Source organism: Podarcis raffonei, chromosome 14 (assembly GCF_027172205.1).
Source record: "Podarcis raffonei isolate rPodRaf1 chromosome 14, rPodRaf1.pri, whole genome shotgun sequence".
Classification (NCBI taxonomy): Eukaryota; Metazoa; Chordata; class Lepidosauria; order Squamata; family Lacertidae; genus Podarcis; species Podarcis raffonei.
Window position 1 is genome coordinate 44,160,062 of NC_070615.1, and position 13,954 is coordinate 44,174,015.

General features: G+C 46.5%; 1 protein-coding gene across 1 annotated transcript in view; it reads left to right on the forward strand.

Moving 5' to 3' along the window:
• The window catches only part of PARN (poly(A)-specific ribonuclease), a 45,815-nt gene that overhangs the window by 5,035 nt on the left and 26,826 nt on the right, over positions 1 to 13,954 (forward strand). The window contains exons 4-18 of the mRNA XM_053365974.1: positions 899 to 966; positions 1,064 to 1,145; positions 1,341 to 1,401; positions 2,833 to 2,998; positions 4,218 to 4,283; positions 4,549 to 4,587; positions 5,446 to 5,488; positions 7,261 to 7,341; positions 7,513 to 7,569; positions 9,093 to 9,170; positions 10,107 to 10,150; positions 11,095 to 11,137; positions 12,274 to 12,349; positions 12,938 to 13,048; positions 13,150 to 13,219. Of these exons, the coding sequence (XP_053221949.1) occupies positions 899 to 966; positions 1,064 to 1,145; positions 1,341 to 1,401; positions 2,833 to 2,998; positions 4,218 to 4,283; positions 4,549 to 4,587; positions 5,446 to 5,488; positions 7,261 to 7,341; positions 7,513 to 7,569; positions 9,093 to 9,170; positions 10,107 to 10,150; positions 11,095 to 11,137; positions 12,274 to 12,349; positions 12,938 to 13,048; positions 13,150 to 13,219 (1,085 nt within the window). The remainder of the gene's footprint in view (positions 1 to 898; positions 967 to 1,063; positions 1,146 to 1,340; positions 1,402 to 2,832; positions 2,999 to 4,217; positions 4,284 to 4,548; positions 4,588 to 5,445; positions 5,489 to 7,260; positions 7,342 to 7,512; positions 7,570 to 9,092; positions 9,171 to 10,106; positions 10,151 to 11,094; positions 11,138 to 12,273; positions 12,350 to 12,937; positions 13,049 to 13,149; positions 13,220 to 13,954) is intronic.

Genomic DNA, 13,954 nt, shown 5'->3' on the forward strand with positions numbered 1-13,954 from the left:
CATAATACAGTCCTCCAGGTTTTGTTGGTCAGCATCTCTGACCAGTGGCCTTGCTGGCTGAGACTCAAGAGAGCTGAAGTCCAACAGCATCTGGAGGGCGTTGTGTTGAATACTCTGGAGAAATTCTTGATTACTTCATGCATTCATGTACAGTGGTACTTCTGGATGCGAACGGAATCCGTTCCGGAGCCCCATTCACATCCTGAAACAAATGCAACCCGCTCATGCGCGGGTCGCAATTTGCCGCTTCTGCGCATGCGCGTGACAGCGTTTTGAGCGTCTGCGCATGCGTGAGCAGCGAAACCTGGAAGTAACGTGCTCCGTTACTTCCGGGTCGCCACAGAGCATAACCTGAAAACGCTCAACCTGAAGCACATTTAACCTGAGATATGAGTGTACAAGGGACGCGGGTGGCGCTGTGGGTAAAAGCCTCAGCACCTAGGGCTTGCCGATCGAAAGGTCGGCGGTTCGAATCCCCGCGGCGGGGTGCGCTCCTGCTGCTCGGTCCCAGCGCCTGCCAACCTAGCAGTTCGAAAGCACCCCCGGGGGCAAGTAGATAAATAGGGACCGCTTACTAGCGGGAAGGTAAACGGCGTTTCCTTGTGCGGCTCTGGCTTGCCAGAGCAGCGATGTCATGCTGGCCAGGTGACCCGGAAGTGTCTCCGGACAGCGCTGGCCCCCGGCCTCTTGAGTGAGATGGGCGCACAACCCTAGAGTCTGTCAAGACTGGCCCGTACGGGCAGGGTACCTTTACCTTTATGACTGTACAAAGTGCCTGAATTCAGTGGGAAATGCAGTTTAGTGACCCTTTAAGTTTCGCTCTGCTCTGGGATTCCTGCGGCTCCTCTGAATGAATAACCTGACTGTTTAGATCTTATTTTTGTCTCGTCACCTCTAGCATTCCATGGATTTCTTGCTGTTCCAGTTTGGCCTTTGCACTTTTAAATACGATCTCACAGAATCTAAGTACGTGGCTTTCTTGACTTGATGATACTTTTAAACCTTAGCATGTTGATAGCGACAGCCCCATCAACTGACCTCCCATATCCTTTACCTTTCCTAGGTACGTTATAAAAACGTTTAATTTCTACATCTTCCCCAAACCTTTCAATAGAACGTCGCCAGATGTGAAGTTTGTCTGTCAGGTTAGTGAGAAGCTTGCTTCATACGTTTTTCCGTTTCCCCCTTCCTTCTGATGCTGTAACGGGGTTGGGTGCAGTTCAGAGCAAAACCTTGCTCTGGGGCCCATGTTTTGTGTTTTCACCACTTAAAAAAATATCAACTTTCACTGGATTCAAGTAACGCGTTCGCCTTAAAGCTTTTCTTGTTTTCTCTTCCAGAGTTCAAGTATAGACTTTTTAGCAAACCAGGGATTTGATTTTAATAAAGTTTTTCGCAATGGTAAGCTTCGTTTTTCAACTTGCCATAAAGTGTATACTCTCATAATACTGATGTTTCCATAGCTATAACTTCTATTGCCATCTCCCCATTGATGCGTCATCTCAATTGCAGTGAACTTCTTCAGGATATTTGCCCAGCAAATGAACTGCTTCTAAAGCACCTGTAGAATTGCTGCTTCCAGCTTCTTTATGCATCTGTAACAATGGCCGTATACTGAAACAATGATTTGGCTTATGTGTTAACACAAAGCCATTGTTTACGGTGCTATATGCATGTATAGGAAGGATCCTGAACAAAGCTCTCTCCCTCCCACGTGGCCAGGAAGACTTTGCTAGTGTTTACTTCATTTTCCCTAATCGGAGTTTGTTGTTAGAATCATAGATTGTGGTTTAGAACTACCTCTGGTCAATTTCTCACCAAGCCAGCTTTAAACCATGAAGCCAGCTTGTTGAGACACTGACCTGATTATTATTATTTTTTAACCCAGTCTCTGGTTCCTATAAAATGACACAAACCAGGATTAGGAGAAACTGGAAGTAAGTTGTTCTGACCATGTGGAAAGAAGTGGTGTGTGTGTGTGTAAACCCAAGTTTTCATTCAGGATCTTCCTGCTTATGTTGTAACACTAAACAATGGTTTAGCATTGCCTTTCCCAAGCTGATGCCCTCCAGATGTTTGCTTGTTTAATATTACATATATACTCCCACCTTTCCTCTGTGGAGCTCCAGGTGACACAAATGGCTCCCCTCCTCTCCATTTTATCCTGACAACAGCCCTGTAAGGTAGACCAGGTTGTGAGATGCTGGCTGGCCCAAGGTCACCCAGCGGGGATTTAAACCCTGGTCTCCCAGGTCTACAGTCTAACCACTACATAATATACAGTGGTACCTTGGGTTAAGTACTTAATTCGTTCCGGAGGTCCGTTCTTAACCTGAAACAGTTCTTAACCTGAAGCACCACTTTAGCTAATGGGGCCTCCTGCTGCTGCCGCGCTGCCAGAGCACGATTTCTGTTCTCATCCTGAAGCAAAGTTCTTAACCTGAAGCATTATTTCTGGGTTAGCGGAGTCTGTAACCCGAAGCGTATGTAACCTGAAGCGTATGTAACCTGAGGTACCACTGTAATAATAATAATAAACTTTTATTTATATCCCACCCTCCCCGGCCGAAATCAGGCTCAGGGCAGCTAACATCAAATCTCTAACAGTAGTATAAAATCAAACAATAATCTGGAAGGTGTCAGGTTGGGGAAGGTTGGTTTACCGATGCATGAGAACCGGCCTTGTCTGTTTCCAAGTTGCAGTCTTCACTCAATTTCTCTCTCTCTCTCTCTCTCTCTCTCTCTCTCTCTCTCTCTCACACACACACACACACACACACACACACACACTTTGGGCCACAAAAAGCATCACCATTTCTCTCTCTTTCAAAGGAATCCCTTATTTAAATCAAGAGGAGGAAAGGCAGCTACGGGAGCAATATGACGAAAGGCGATCCCAAGCCAACGGAGTGGGGGCCTTGTCGTACGTGTCCCCCAATGCTTCGAAGTGCCCTGTGACCATTCCAGAGGACCAGAAGAAGTTCATTGAGAAAGTAGTGTAAGTGGAAAAAGCGATGCTCAGAAGTTTTGATGTCCTCAGTAACTTCTCTATTTTGAAACCGATTCAGAGCAGCGATTTTCTGAACTAAACTGTGTTTCTCTTTAGGGGCTGAATTAATTTATACCAGGATATATATGTCTGTGTCATATGTTGGTTTGTGTGTGTGTGTTTTCGCATGTGTTCCCTCCCTCTCTCTCTCCACTTTCAAGCAAAGTTTTACTGACTGGTTCTCTGATGTTCTGAAACCTGTTGAGCCGTGGTTCCCAATGTAGGGCACACGACCCACAGGGGTGCAATTTGATTTTTAAGGGGGGCAATTCGAGAATGTGTTAGACCAAGTTAATGGCCTTTTAGCTTCCTCCACGTGAATAGGAGTTCACTTTTTGAATAGTAAGAAATAATTATATGTCACGGGGGGTGGGGAGCATCAGGATTTTAGGGATGCTTAGGTGGGACATGGCCAGAAAACGGCTGGGAACCACTGCTGTAGAGAGAGGAGCCAAGCTTCACGTGTTGGAGGTCCCCAGCTCAGTCCGTGGTCTCTCCACTTAAATGGGTTTTGGGATTGCATCATTGGACAATCTTCGCTTGAGATCTCGGAGGGCTGTTGCTAGAGTTGACTAGGGAGCTGCACTGATCAAACTTGGGACAGAGTAGCTAACTGAATACTTTCAAACAAGACTAATGTGTCTCCACCCCCATCGTTCTACCCAGACACTGAGGTCCAGCGCCGAGGGCCTTCTGGCAGTTCCCTCACTGCGAGAAGCCAAGTTACAGGGAACCAGGCAGAGGGCCTTCTTGGTAGTGGCACCTGCCCTGTGGAATGCCCTCCCACCAGATGTCAAAGAGAACAACAACTACCAGACTTTTAGAAGACATCTGAAGGCAGCCCTGTTTAGGGAAGCTTTTAATGTTTGATGCATTACTGTATTTTAATATTTTGTTGGAAGCTGCCCAGGGTGGCTGGGGAAGCCCAGCCAGATGGGCAGGGTATAAATAAAATATTATTATTATTATTATTATTATTATTATTATTATTATTATTATTATTTATTATTCCACCAGGTGGCTTGGGACCTGGGTACCTCTCACTGCTGCACTCAAAACTCCCATCAGCCTCAGCCACCATGGCCAGTTGTCTGAGATGATGGGAGCCAGAGTCAACCGTCATCTGGTGAATGCAAATGAACCTTGCATATTTCTCTCCCCTTTTCAGAGAAAGGATAGAAGACCTCTTGCAGAAGGAAGAGAGCACAAATTTGGAGCTGGAACCATGCACAGGGTCAGTTCCTCTAAAAACATAGTTGGGGTCTTGGACAGAGTTTATGGCAGGGGTGAGGAACAGCTTCCCCTCAAGACTTTACCAGGCTGTGGCCCCCAGCACCCCCAGCTGTTGGTCACGTTGGCTGGGTTTGATGAGAGTTGTTGTACAACAATATTTGGAGTTCCCCACCCCTGGTGCAGGGTGGGTGGAGAGAAGATAAAACAGGGAGCCAGTCCTTCCTCTGGAAATCTTAATCTCTCTATCTCTCTTTTTCTCTCTCTAGATTCCAGAGGAAACTAATTTATCAGACGCTGAGCTGGAAGTAGGTTTTGTGTTGCATTGCTGCTAACTGTTGCGAAAAGAGAAGGGGTTAGGACAGTGGGGAGGAGCTAGATTGAATAAAAAGTTAATTTTATTAGAAAGATGATTTTGGAAAACTGTTACAAGGTGATACAATGAAATTCAGTTAGGGGGGATTTGAGGAAGTCTACTTATATCATTTTACCTATATCATTTTACCAATGTAAAATGATATAGGTAGTTGTTGTAATAATTTTGTTTTGTGTTTAGTTTAGTTTAGTTTAGTGTAGTGTAATGTGTTTTTCTTTCTTGTATGTTTTGTTATGTTTTCCTTATGATAAATGTGGAAAATCAACAAAAAAAATTGGGGAAAAAAGATTGAATAAAAAGCTGTACAGTCATACCTTGGTTTTCAAATTTAATCCATTCAAGGAGTCCGTTTGATTCCTGGAAAAGTTCGAAAACCAAGGCGTCCTGCAGCTGATCGGAAGCTGTGAAAGCCGTGCCGGATGTTCGGTTTCCGAAAATCGTTTGAAAACTGGAACAATCACTTCCATGTTTCGATTGTTTGGGAGCCAAAACGTTTGAGTTAGGTGTTAGGCTTCCGAGGTTGCACTATATTTGCCACCACTTTTGAAGGGTGGCACAAAGTGGTCATTTTGTGTTCGATAATCAGTGAACTCAGGAGGACTAGCACCCTGCGCAGTTCAAATGGGGAGCCCTGGTGGCCTTTGCTTTCCCACCGGGCTGCCTTTATAGAGTCCTTGCCTTCTCAGGGACTCCTGATCCAGCACATTCCCTGAATTCTATCAGCTTATGCAAAACCGACCCCCCCCCCAAAAAAAATTACTCGGACGTTAACTCTTGTCTTTCACGGCAGGTTTCCGAAAGGCATCCATGTCGAAACTCAGGAAACGGAGAAGGTGGGTAGGAGCGTATTTTGCAAGCTCTCCGTTTAATGCAAACTCTGACTTGGTGAGATTCAGCGGCGCCTGGTGCTCAGTGAGACTCGCAGGGCGGAAGGCAGGGAGAGACAGCAGGATAGGAGCCCATTTGCCCCGGGAGGAGCAAGGCAAGGGCAAGCGGGGCAGGGGCAGGCGATGTCAGGGTCCGCTCCAGTTGGACTCTCCCCTCCCCCGCTGCCCACCATTTTGCATGTTACATCATTTGCCCTAGTCCTTTGAAATTGTGAGCCGCCTTGGCAGAAAGGCAGTGCGCAATGCAATAGATAATTAGACCAAGCCAACCACCAGCATCCTTTTCCCTGCTGAGTTCCACAAGGATAACATGGAGACCGAGGAGGAGAAAACTGACCGACAGGGCCACCTCTAGGGTTCTTGTAGGTAAGAAGGCAAGTGTGTGTTGTGACAGACCAACAACAGTTGGAAGCAAAGCCGAAATCATATTAGCTGTTTCTCCTCAAAGATTTGTGAGGCTGGAGCAGGGATGGCTAGCATGGCACCTGGGGGTGCAATGACACCTTTGAGATCTTCACTTGGTGCTCACAAAGCCTCTGATCCTCAAACTCGAAGAATCATAGAATTGTAGTGCTGCAAGGACCCCACAGTCCTTGGGACGCGGGTGGTGCTGTGGGTAAAACCTCAGCGCCTAGGGTTTGCCGATCGCATGGTCGGCGGTTCGAATCCCCGCGGCGGGGTGAGCTCCCGCCGTTCGGTCTCTGCTCCTGCCAACCTAGCAGTTCGAAAGCACCCGTAAGTGCAAGTAGATAAATAGGGACCGCTTTATAGCGGGAAGTTAAACGGCGTTTCCGTGTGCTGCTCTGGTTCACCAGATGCCACTTAGTCACGCTGGCCACGTGACCCGGAAGTGTCTCCGGACAGCGCTGGCTCCCGGCCTCTTGAGCGAGATGAGTGCGCAACCCTAGAGTCGGACATGACTGGCCCGTACGGGCAGGGGTACCTTTACCTTTACCTTTAAGGACCCCAAGGGTAATCTAGTCCCACCCCCTGCAGTGCAGGAAACTCAACTTATGCATCCATGACAGATGGCCATCCAACCTCTGCTTGAACACCTCCAAGAAAGGAGAATCCACCACCTCCTGAGGGAGTCCGTTCCCCTGTCAAACAGCTCCTTCTGTCACAAAGTTCTTCCACATGTTGAGTTGGAATCTCCTTCCTTGTAATGTGAAGCCATGGGTTCGAGTCCTACCCTCCAGAGCAGGAGAAAAGAAGCTTGTTCCATGTTTCATGTTGCAGCCCTTTAGATATTTGAAGATGGTTGTCATATCTCCTATCAGTCTCCTCTTTTCCAGGCTAAACATACCCAGCTCCTTCAACCATTCCTCATCAGGCTTGGTTTCCAAACCCTCGTAGCCTCCTTGGTTCTGAGGTGGTTCTTGACATGTGCATAGAGGTGAAGTAGGAAGTCAGAAGAGGGACGTTCTTTCCCACTTCCTCTTTCACCTCTATGGGCTTTTCTAGGCTCAGATTAATTCCACTGGATCTGAGTTTTACCTCAATGCTTTGGAATAGCCAAGTGTGTACCTGTGCACACTCATGTCTGTGTGGGGGACTGATTCTCGGGGGACAGAGTGACCAGAGAAGTTGGTAGCCATGGCACCCACTCGCGTGTGCCCACCGATGCCTCAGAGGTGACTTGATAGCCCTAAAGCCTGTGTAGGTTTTCTGCTCCATCTCACATCTTCCTGCAGTAATGCCCCTTTCTCCCCAACTAGAAGGAAAGATACATTATCATTAGCAAAGTGGATGAAGAGGAGCGAAAAAGGAGAGAGCAGCAGAAGCGAGTGAAGGAGCAGGTTTGTGGCTGCATCTCCTTTCCGTTTCAAAAGGGACGGGGGATCTGGGTGGTTGTGGGTGCTGCTGTTTAAGAATCGCAAGGCCAAATCACCTTGTAGTGCCTAGAACTAGCCTTGCGGCCCATTGGGCCTTCGCCCTCTTTTGCTCACGCTGGGATTTCTTGCTTGCAGGAAGAACTCAAAGACGCAGTGGGGTTTTCCCGAGTCGTTCACGCTCTTGCAAATTCCGTGAGTTTTGCTGCCTTTTCGGGGGTTTTTGCCTCTCTGGTGGGGGGGTGCAATTTACCAACTTGCAGACGAGAACTTGAGAATCAGTTTCCCTTCTTTAGATAGCATGTCCATCGGAGGTGAGATGTGTTGCAACAAGGCAAGGAGTTTCTTTGGTAGTGACACTCCAGCTACAGCAGGGGTGGGGGACCTCAAGGGCCACATTCTGTTACAAGTAAACTTTTGGGGGCCGCATGCCAGTGGCAGGGCCTGGTGCAGAAGTGGGCTGAGAAACTGATGCCCCTCTTACTGTTAGCTACTTTCCAGCCACACAAAAACTTGCAAACACATACACACATCTCATTCCCATCCAAGCACGTAAGATGAATGAATGATCAGGGATCCTTTCCAGCTAGGCAAAAATCACTTGAGGGCGGCTACGGAAGGATGTGGCCTGGGAAGATGAAGCAATGTCTATTTAGAGTCCCAAGGGCCAAACAGAGGCCTGGGGTCCCTGGTCCTGAGATCCCTCACCTCTGAGCTATGGAAAGCACTTCTTAGGAAGATATTCCTAGCAGACACACTTTATCTTTTAGGCATGGGGTGTAGGTGGCGCTGTGGTCTAAACCACTGAACCTCTTGGGCTTGCCGATCAGAAGGTTGGCAGTTCGAATCCCGGTGATGGGGTGAGCTCCCGTTACTCTGTCCCAGCTCCTGCCAACCTAGCAGTTCGAAAGCACACCAGTGCAAGTAGATAAATAGGTACCACTGCGGCAGAAAGGTAAACGGCGTTTCCGTGCGCTCTGGTTTCTGTCATGGTGTTCCGTTGCACCAGAAGCGGTTTAGTCCTGCTGGCCACATGACCCGGAAAGCTGTCTGTGGACAAACGCCGGCTCCCTCGGCCTGAAAGTGAGCTGAGCGCTGCACCCCATAGTCGCCTTTGACTGGACTTAACCACCCAGCAGTCCTTTACCTTTGTCTTTTTTACCTTTGTCTTTTAGGCACTAGATATTTTTTTTTTATTCACCCTTAAATATTTTAGATTGCTTTACTTTTATCTGCAGGATGGGTGATTTTGTAAGTTTTGTTTTGCATGTAATGTTTTTATTTTAGCAAACCACCTTGGAATCATTGATAAAAAGGGATGGATAGAAACGTTTTTAACAAGTAAAATAAAGTCTCTGTTGTTTCTTAAAAGTCCTGCTGTAGAGTGGTAACTCGGGTTAAGAACTTAATTCGTTCCGGAGGTCCGTTCTTAACCTGAAACTGTTCTTAACCTGAGGCACCATTTTAGCTAATGGGGCCTCCTGCTGTTGCCGCGCCGCCGGAGCACGATTTCTGTTCTCATCCTGAAGCAAAGTTCTTAACCCGAGGTACTATTTCTGGGTTAGCGGAGTCTGTAACCTGAAGCGTCTGTAACCTGAAGCGTCTGTAACCCGAGGTACCACTGTAGTGGTATCTTTCTCCGAGTGTCTGTGTGTCTGTGTGACCATGTGGACGGTCCCTTAACTCATGCCTTTGGGCTTGTGAATGGTTCTTCACAGGGCAAGCTTGTGGTTGGACACAACATGTTGCTGGATGTCATGCATACCATCCACCAGTTTTACTGCCCGCTACCTGAGGTGAGTGGTCCTTGCAGTGTGGCCAACATTTCAAAGGCTGTTCTTCACTTGAACTTGTGCTGCTGTCCTTGCAAGAGAAGCCAAAGGTCTTCTTTCAGGGGTAGCCGATGTGGCCCCCTCAAGATGTTCTTGGACTACAATTCCCATCAGCCCTAGTCATGCATGGCCAATGGCCAGAGATTATGGGAGTTGTAGTCCGAGAACACCTGGAGGAGACCACGCTGGCTTTCCCTTCTCTCTTTAGTCTAGCATCCTGCCTTCCACCCTGGGCAGCCAGAAAGCCCATCAGCAGTGTATTAAGACCACAGCCTCCCTAACTTTTGCTCCCAGTTTAGCTGGTCTTCAAAAGTGGACTGGTTCTGAGTTTAGTTTCCCGTTTTGCTATCACAGCTAATTGTTGTTCATAGATCTATCCTCCCCAGGAACTTGTCTAATGCTCTGTTAAAGCCATCTGAGCTAGGAGCCATCACTACATCTTGTGGCAGAAGGTTCCACAAGTTAACGTCACGTTGTATGAAAAACTTATTTTTGAATCAGAGTTTTAGCTTTATGAGGAAAGGAGAAAAACTTCTCACTCTTGGCACACCATGTTGTAAATCCCCTCCCCAATTAGTCACCCTTTCCCCCATTCTTCAAAACTAAAAGGCCCCAAGTCTTGTAAATTTTCCTCACATGTGAGTTGCTCCACCTCCCTTATAATTTTTGTTGTCTTTTTCTGACTTTTTTCCACCTCCGCTATATCTTTTTTTGAAATACAGTGAGCAGAATTGTACCCAAGTGTTGTTGTACACAGGTTTGTACATAGACATTACATAATACGGGTATGTTCATTTTTGATAAGCCTGTTGCGTGGAATTCACCATAAATAAGCATTGACGCATTTGTACATCCCTTTATTCCTTGTGTGGTGATCATCTTGCTCTGTTTAAATTTTAGGATCTCAATGAGTTTAAAGAACTGGCGACATGTGTCTTTCCAAGGTAGGCTTATTTTGCCCTGAATTCATAAGTTCATTCCTAGAGGGAAATCTTTGCAAGCAAAAAATTGACCCAGATAAATATTTTCTTCCCAACAAAATGAGGCTTTATAGTCTAGCTTCCTGGTTTCAGGAGGGTCAGCTTACACTCTTGGGGCGTTCACACCCATGCATACATCAAGATGAACTGTTTGTGATTGGGGGCAGGGGAGTGGAATTAAATCGTGATGATACATGGCTCATTCTGCTTTTGCTGATCAGGAGCCAGGTTGGGGAACTGAAGAGCTCTCCTGGGTATGGAAGCTCAGTCCCACGGCCAGTGGGAGTCCCGCTCTGCCTAACCTCTGACTTCTCAGCTGTTACCCTTGATTTCCAAGCCCCAGTTTGCATCCCTGAAGACTTGGAACTTTGCAATAAATATAAACTATGGGTTCTGACCAGCTCCCAGAACCAAAAACTCATGCCTGTGTGACACAATCACAGGTCCAAAGTTCTGGCAATTGTTGGTAAGGGACGCAGGTGGCGTTGTGGTCTAAACTACTGAGCCTCTTGGGTTTGCTGATCAGAAGGTCAGCGGTTTGAATCTGTGCGACGGAGTGAGCTCCCATTGCTCTGTCCCAGCTCCTGCCAATCTAGCAGTTCGAAAGCACACCAGTTCAAGTAGATAAATAGGCACCGCTGTGGCGGGAAGGTAAATGGCGTTTCCATGCGCTCTGGTTTCCGTCATGATGTTCCATTGTGCCAGAAGCAGTTTAGTCCTGCTGGCCACATGACCTAGAAAGCTGTCTGTGGACAAACGCCGGCTCCCTCGGCCTGAAAGCGAGATGAGTGCTGCAACCCCATAGTCGCCTTTGACTGGACTTAACCGTCCAGGGTTCCTTTGCCTTTTAAAAAAATTGGTGGTAATTATGGTGAAGCCTTATCCTTGCTGTTTCATTTCATTTCTAGGTTACTGGACACTAAGTTGATGGCCAGCACTCAGCCGTTCAAGGTAACCAGCACCTGCAATAACTTAATGGCGCTTGTAAAATTAAATATAGCTTTAGTTCAGCCTTCCCCAAGCTGCTTCCTCCTGGATGAATTGGGCTCCCAGTTCTGTATTACTCTGATGAAGCAAACTGTTAAAGCAACATACAGTACTTCTTTCACAGCAAAATCACCGCTAGGATGTTTCCTGCTTAGCATCAGCTAGGGAAAGATTCCTTGTCGTGCTATAGCGAGCTCATTTCTTCAGTACAGATCCCTGCATAGCGAAAAGCACCCCATCAACTTGCAGGGGGGCAGTATCTGCTAGGCTGCGCTTACAGCTAACAATCCCCAACAAAAATGTAGCTATGCAGGCAAAATAGCTTCTGTTTGCAGGTAATGCACATAAATGACTTGGATACATTATCCCCCTTCCCAAGGATGCTCAATTAAGTCGATGGGATTGAAAAAAGACTCATAAATTAGAATGGAATTTCAACCCCTCTTCCATCTTCTAATATATATTGCACTTTTTTTTTTTTTGCTTAATTGCATCATTATTAATTTTTTGGATATACAGTCGTACCTTGATTTTCAAACAGCTTAGTTCTCGAATATTTTGGCTCCCAAACACCGCAAACCCAGAAGTGAGTGTTCCGGTTTGCGAACTATTTTTCGAAGCCGAACGTCCGACAGGGCTTCCGCAGCTTCCGACTGGCTGCAGGAGCTTCCTGCAGCCAATCGGAAGCCGTGCTTTGGTTTCCGAACGTTTTGGAAGTCGAACGGACTTCCGGAACGGATTCCGTTCGACTTCTGAGGTACTACTGTGTATGTTCTTAGAGTACGATGCAGTGCTGTTTTCATATTTTGGTTGTCTTGTGGTTTAGGCACCCCCTCAAAAATAGGGTTGATGTGTATAGGGTTGACCTTTTTCAATTTGGGAGGTTGCAGCTATCTTTTGCCTGGTCCCATGGAGTTAATGCTGCTGGCCAGATGTTGTGGACTACAGCTTCCATCAACCCCAGCCAGCATGGCCACCTGAAACATCGGGGGAGGGGGGCGCTAGGTTGGGAGAAGGCTGCAATGTTGAGTGCTTGCTCTGAACTCACTTGGATCGAGGGAATCAACAACCTGTGGCTCACACTGATCTTTGTTTTACAGGAAATCATTAACAACACATCCCTTGCAGAGCTGGAGAAGCGTGTAAAGGAGACTCCCTTCAGCCCTCCAAAAGTCGGTAAGGCGACAGAGGGCGTTTTGCACAGCCAGTTCTGGACCACAGGTGGAAACAGACTGATTAAAATCTAAGGATTCCCCTCTATGCTGGAAAATTCTCAGGGAGGAACTTAAGCTGTACAGAACTGGAGATCTTACTGGTCCAGTATATGTGGGCAAAAGACACTGCAAGCTTGTCTCCAGTTGCACTGGGTGCAATGATTTTTGTAGCTCTTTTGGGTCTACATTTATGTGTCTGTTGTTCTGGAACCAGCAAAAGATGAGGCTGTTTGAATGGAGACTTGTTGCTCTTTCGAATAGGGCTCCACATCCCAGTGTGGCTAAAATACCCCTCCTCCAGGTAGGATAACCTGCAGTGAGAGCCAGGTTCAAGGTTCTTGTGTTAATTTACAAGCCCCTTAACAACTTGCGTCCAGAATAACTCAAGGGCCGCCTAATCTATCCTGGCCTGATCGCTCAGGTCTTCCATTGTTTCGATACTTGCCCTTTCTGTATTGCGTCTCTTGTCTACCACTTAAGAAACGACCGTAGTCGAGTCCTTCATAAATTGTTTAAAGAAAGTAAAAGCAAACCATTTTTCCTTTCCCAGAAAGCGCAGAGGGATTCCCGAGTTACGACACAGCTTCAGAGCAGCTTCACGAAGCAGGTTATGACGCTTACATCACAGGCCTGTGCTTCATCTCCATGGCCAACTTCCTAGGTACTTTTTGTCGTTTGCTCCATCTTGCGCAGTCTGTTCATCCCTGCCTTTTGCCAGCTGTGTCTGATTCTTCTGTGGTGGGGACATCTTCTCTTTGCTAGGTTCCTATCTCAGCCCCCCCAAAAGTCACGTGTCTGCCAAATCAAAGCTCATCGAACCTTTTTTCAACAAGTGAGTAACCACTTTTAATTTTTTAAAAACCACGCAAAGGAGAACCCCAGCTTTTGACTTGAACTTTAACCTGTTGTTCTTTAACGCTCCTCTGGTTGAAACAATAACAATCAGAAGATTGGGAAATGTTTATTTTTTTATTTTTTTTTAACCTAAGAATATCTTTAATTCAATTTGTTTTAAAAATGTATTACATAACTAGACAAAATAAATAATTATACAGTGTATAATATTGTGCAGTACAACCAGTGTGGTGCAGTGGTTTGAATGCTGGACTAGGATCCAGGAGATCAGAGTTCAAATCCCCCCTCAGCCCTGAAGCTGACTGGGTGACGTAGGGCCCATCATAGTCTCTCAGCCAAACCTATCTCATAGGGTTGTTGTGAGGTACACGATGGGAGAGAATCATGTACGCCTCCTAAAGCTCCTTGGCAGATAATAAGTAAATAAATAATCAATATGTTTGCTCAATGTCACACATTTCACTGTGTGGGGATATTTGAAGATTCACAGATGAAATGCCCCATGTAAGTCATGTTTAGATTTGAAATCAATGGGGGAGGGAACCACAGTTGGAACATCTCGTTTTTATTTTTGATTGTATCCCACCCCTCATCGATATATTTCAGGGAGGTTCACAACATAAAAATACAATATAAAATATACATTATAAAATTAAGAACAACAAACCCATAATCCCTTTCCTAGAACATCGGTTGTCAATCAGCCAAAGGC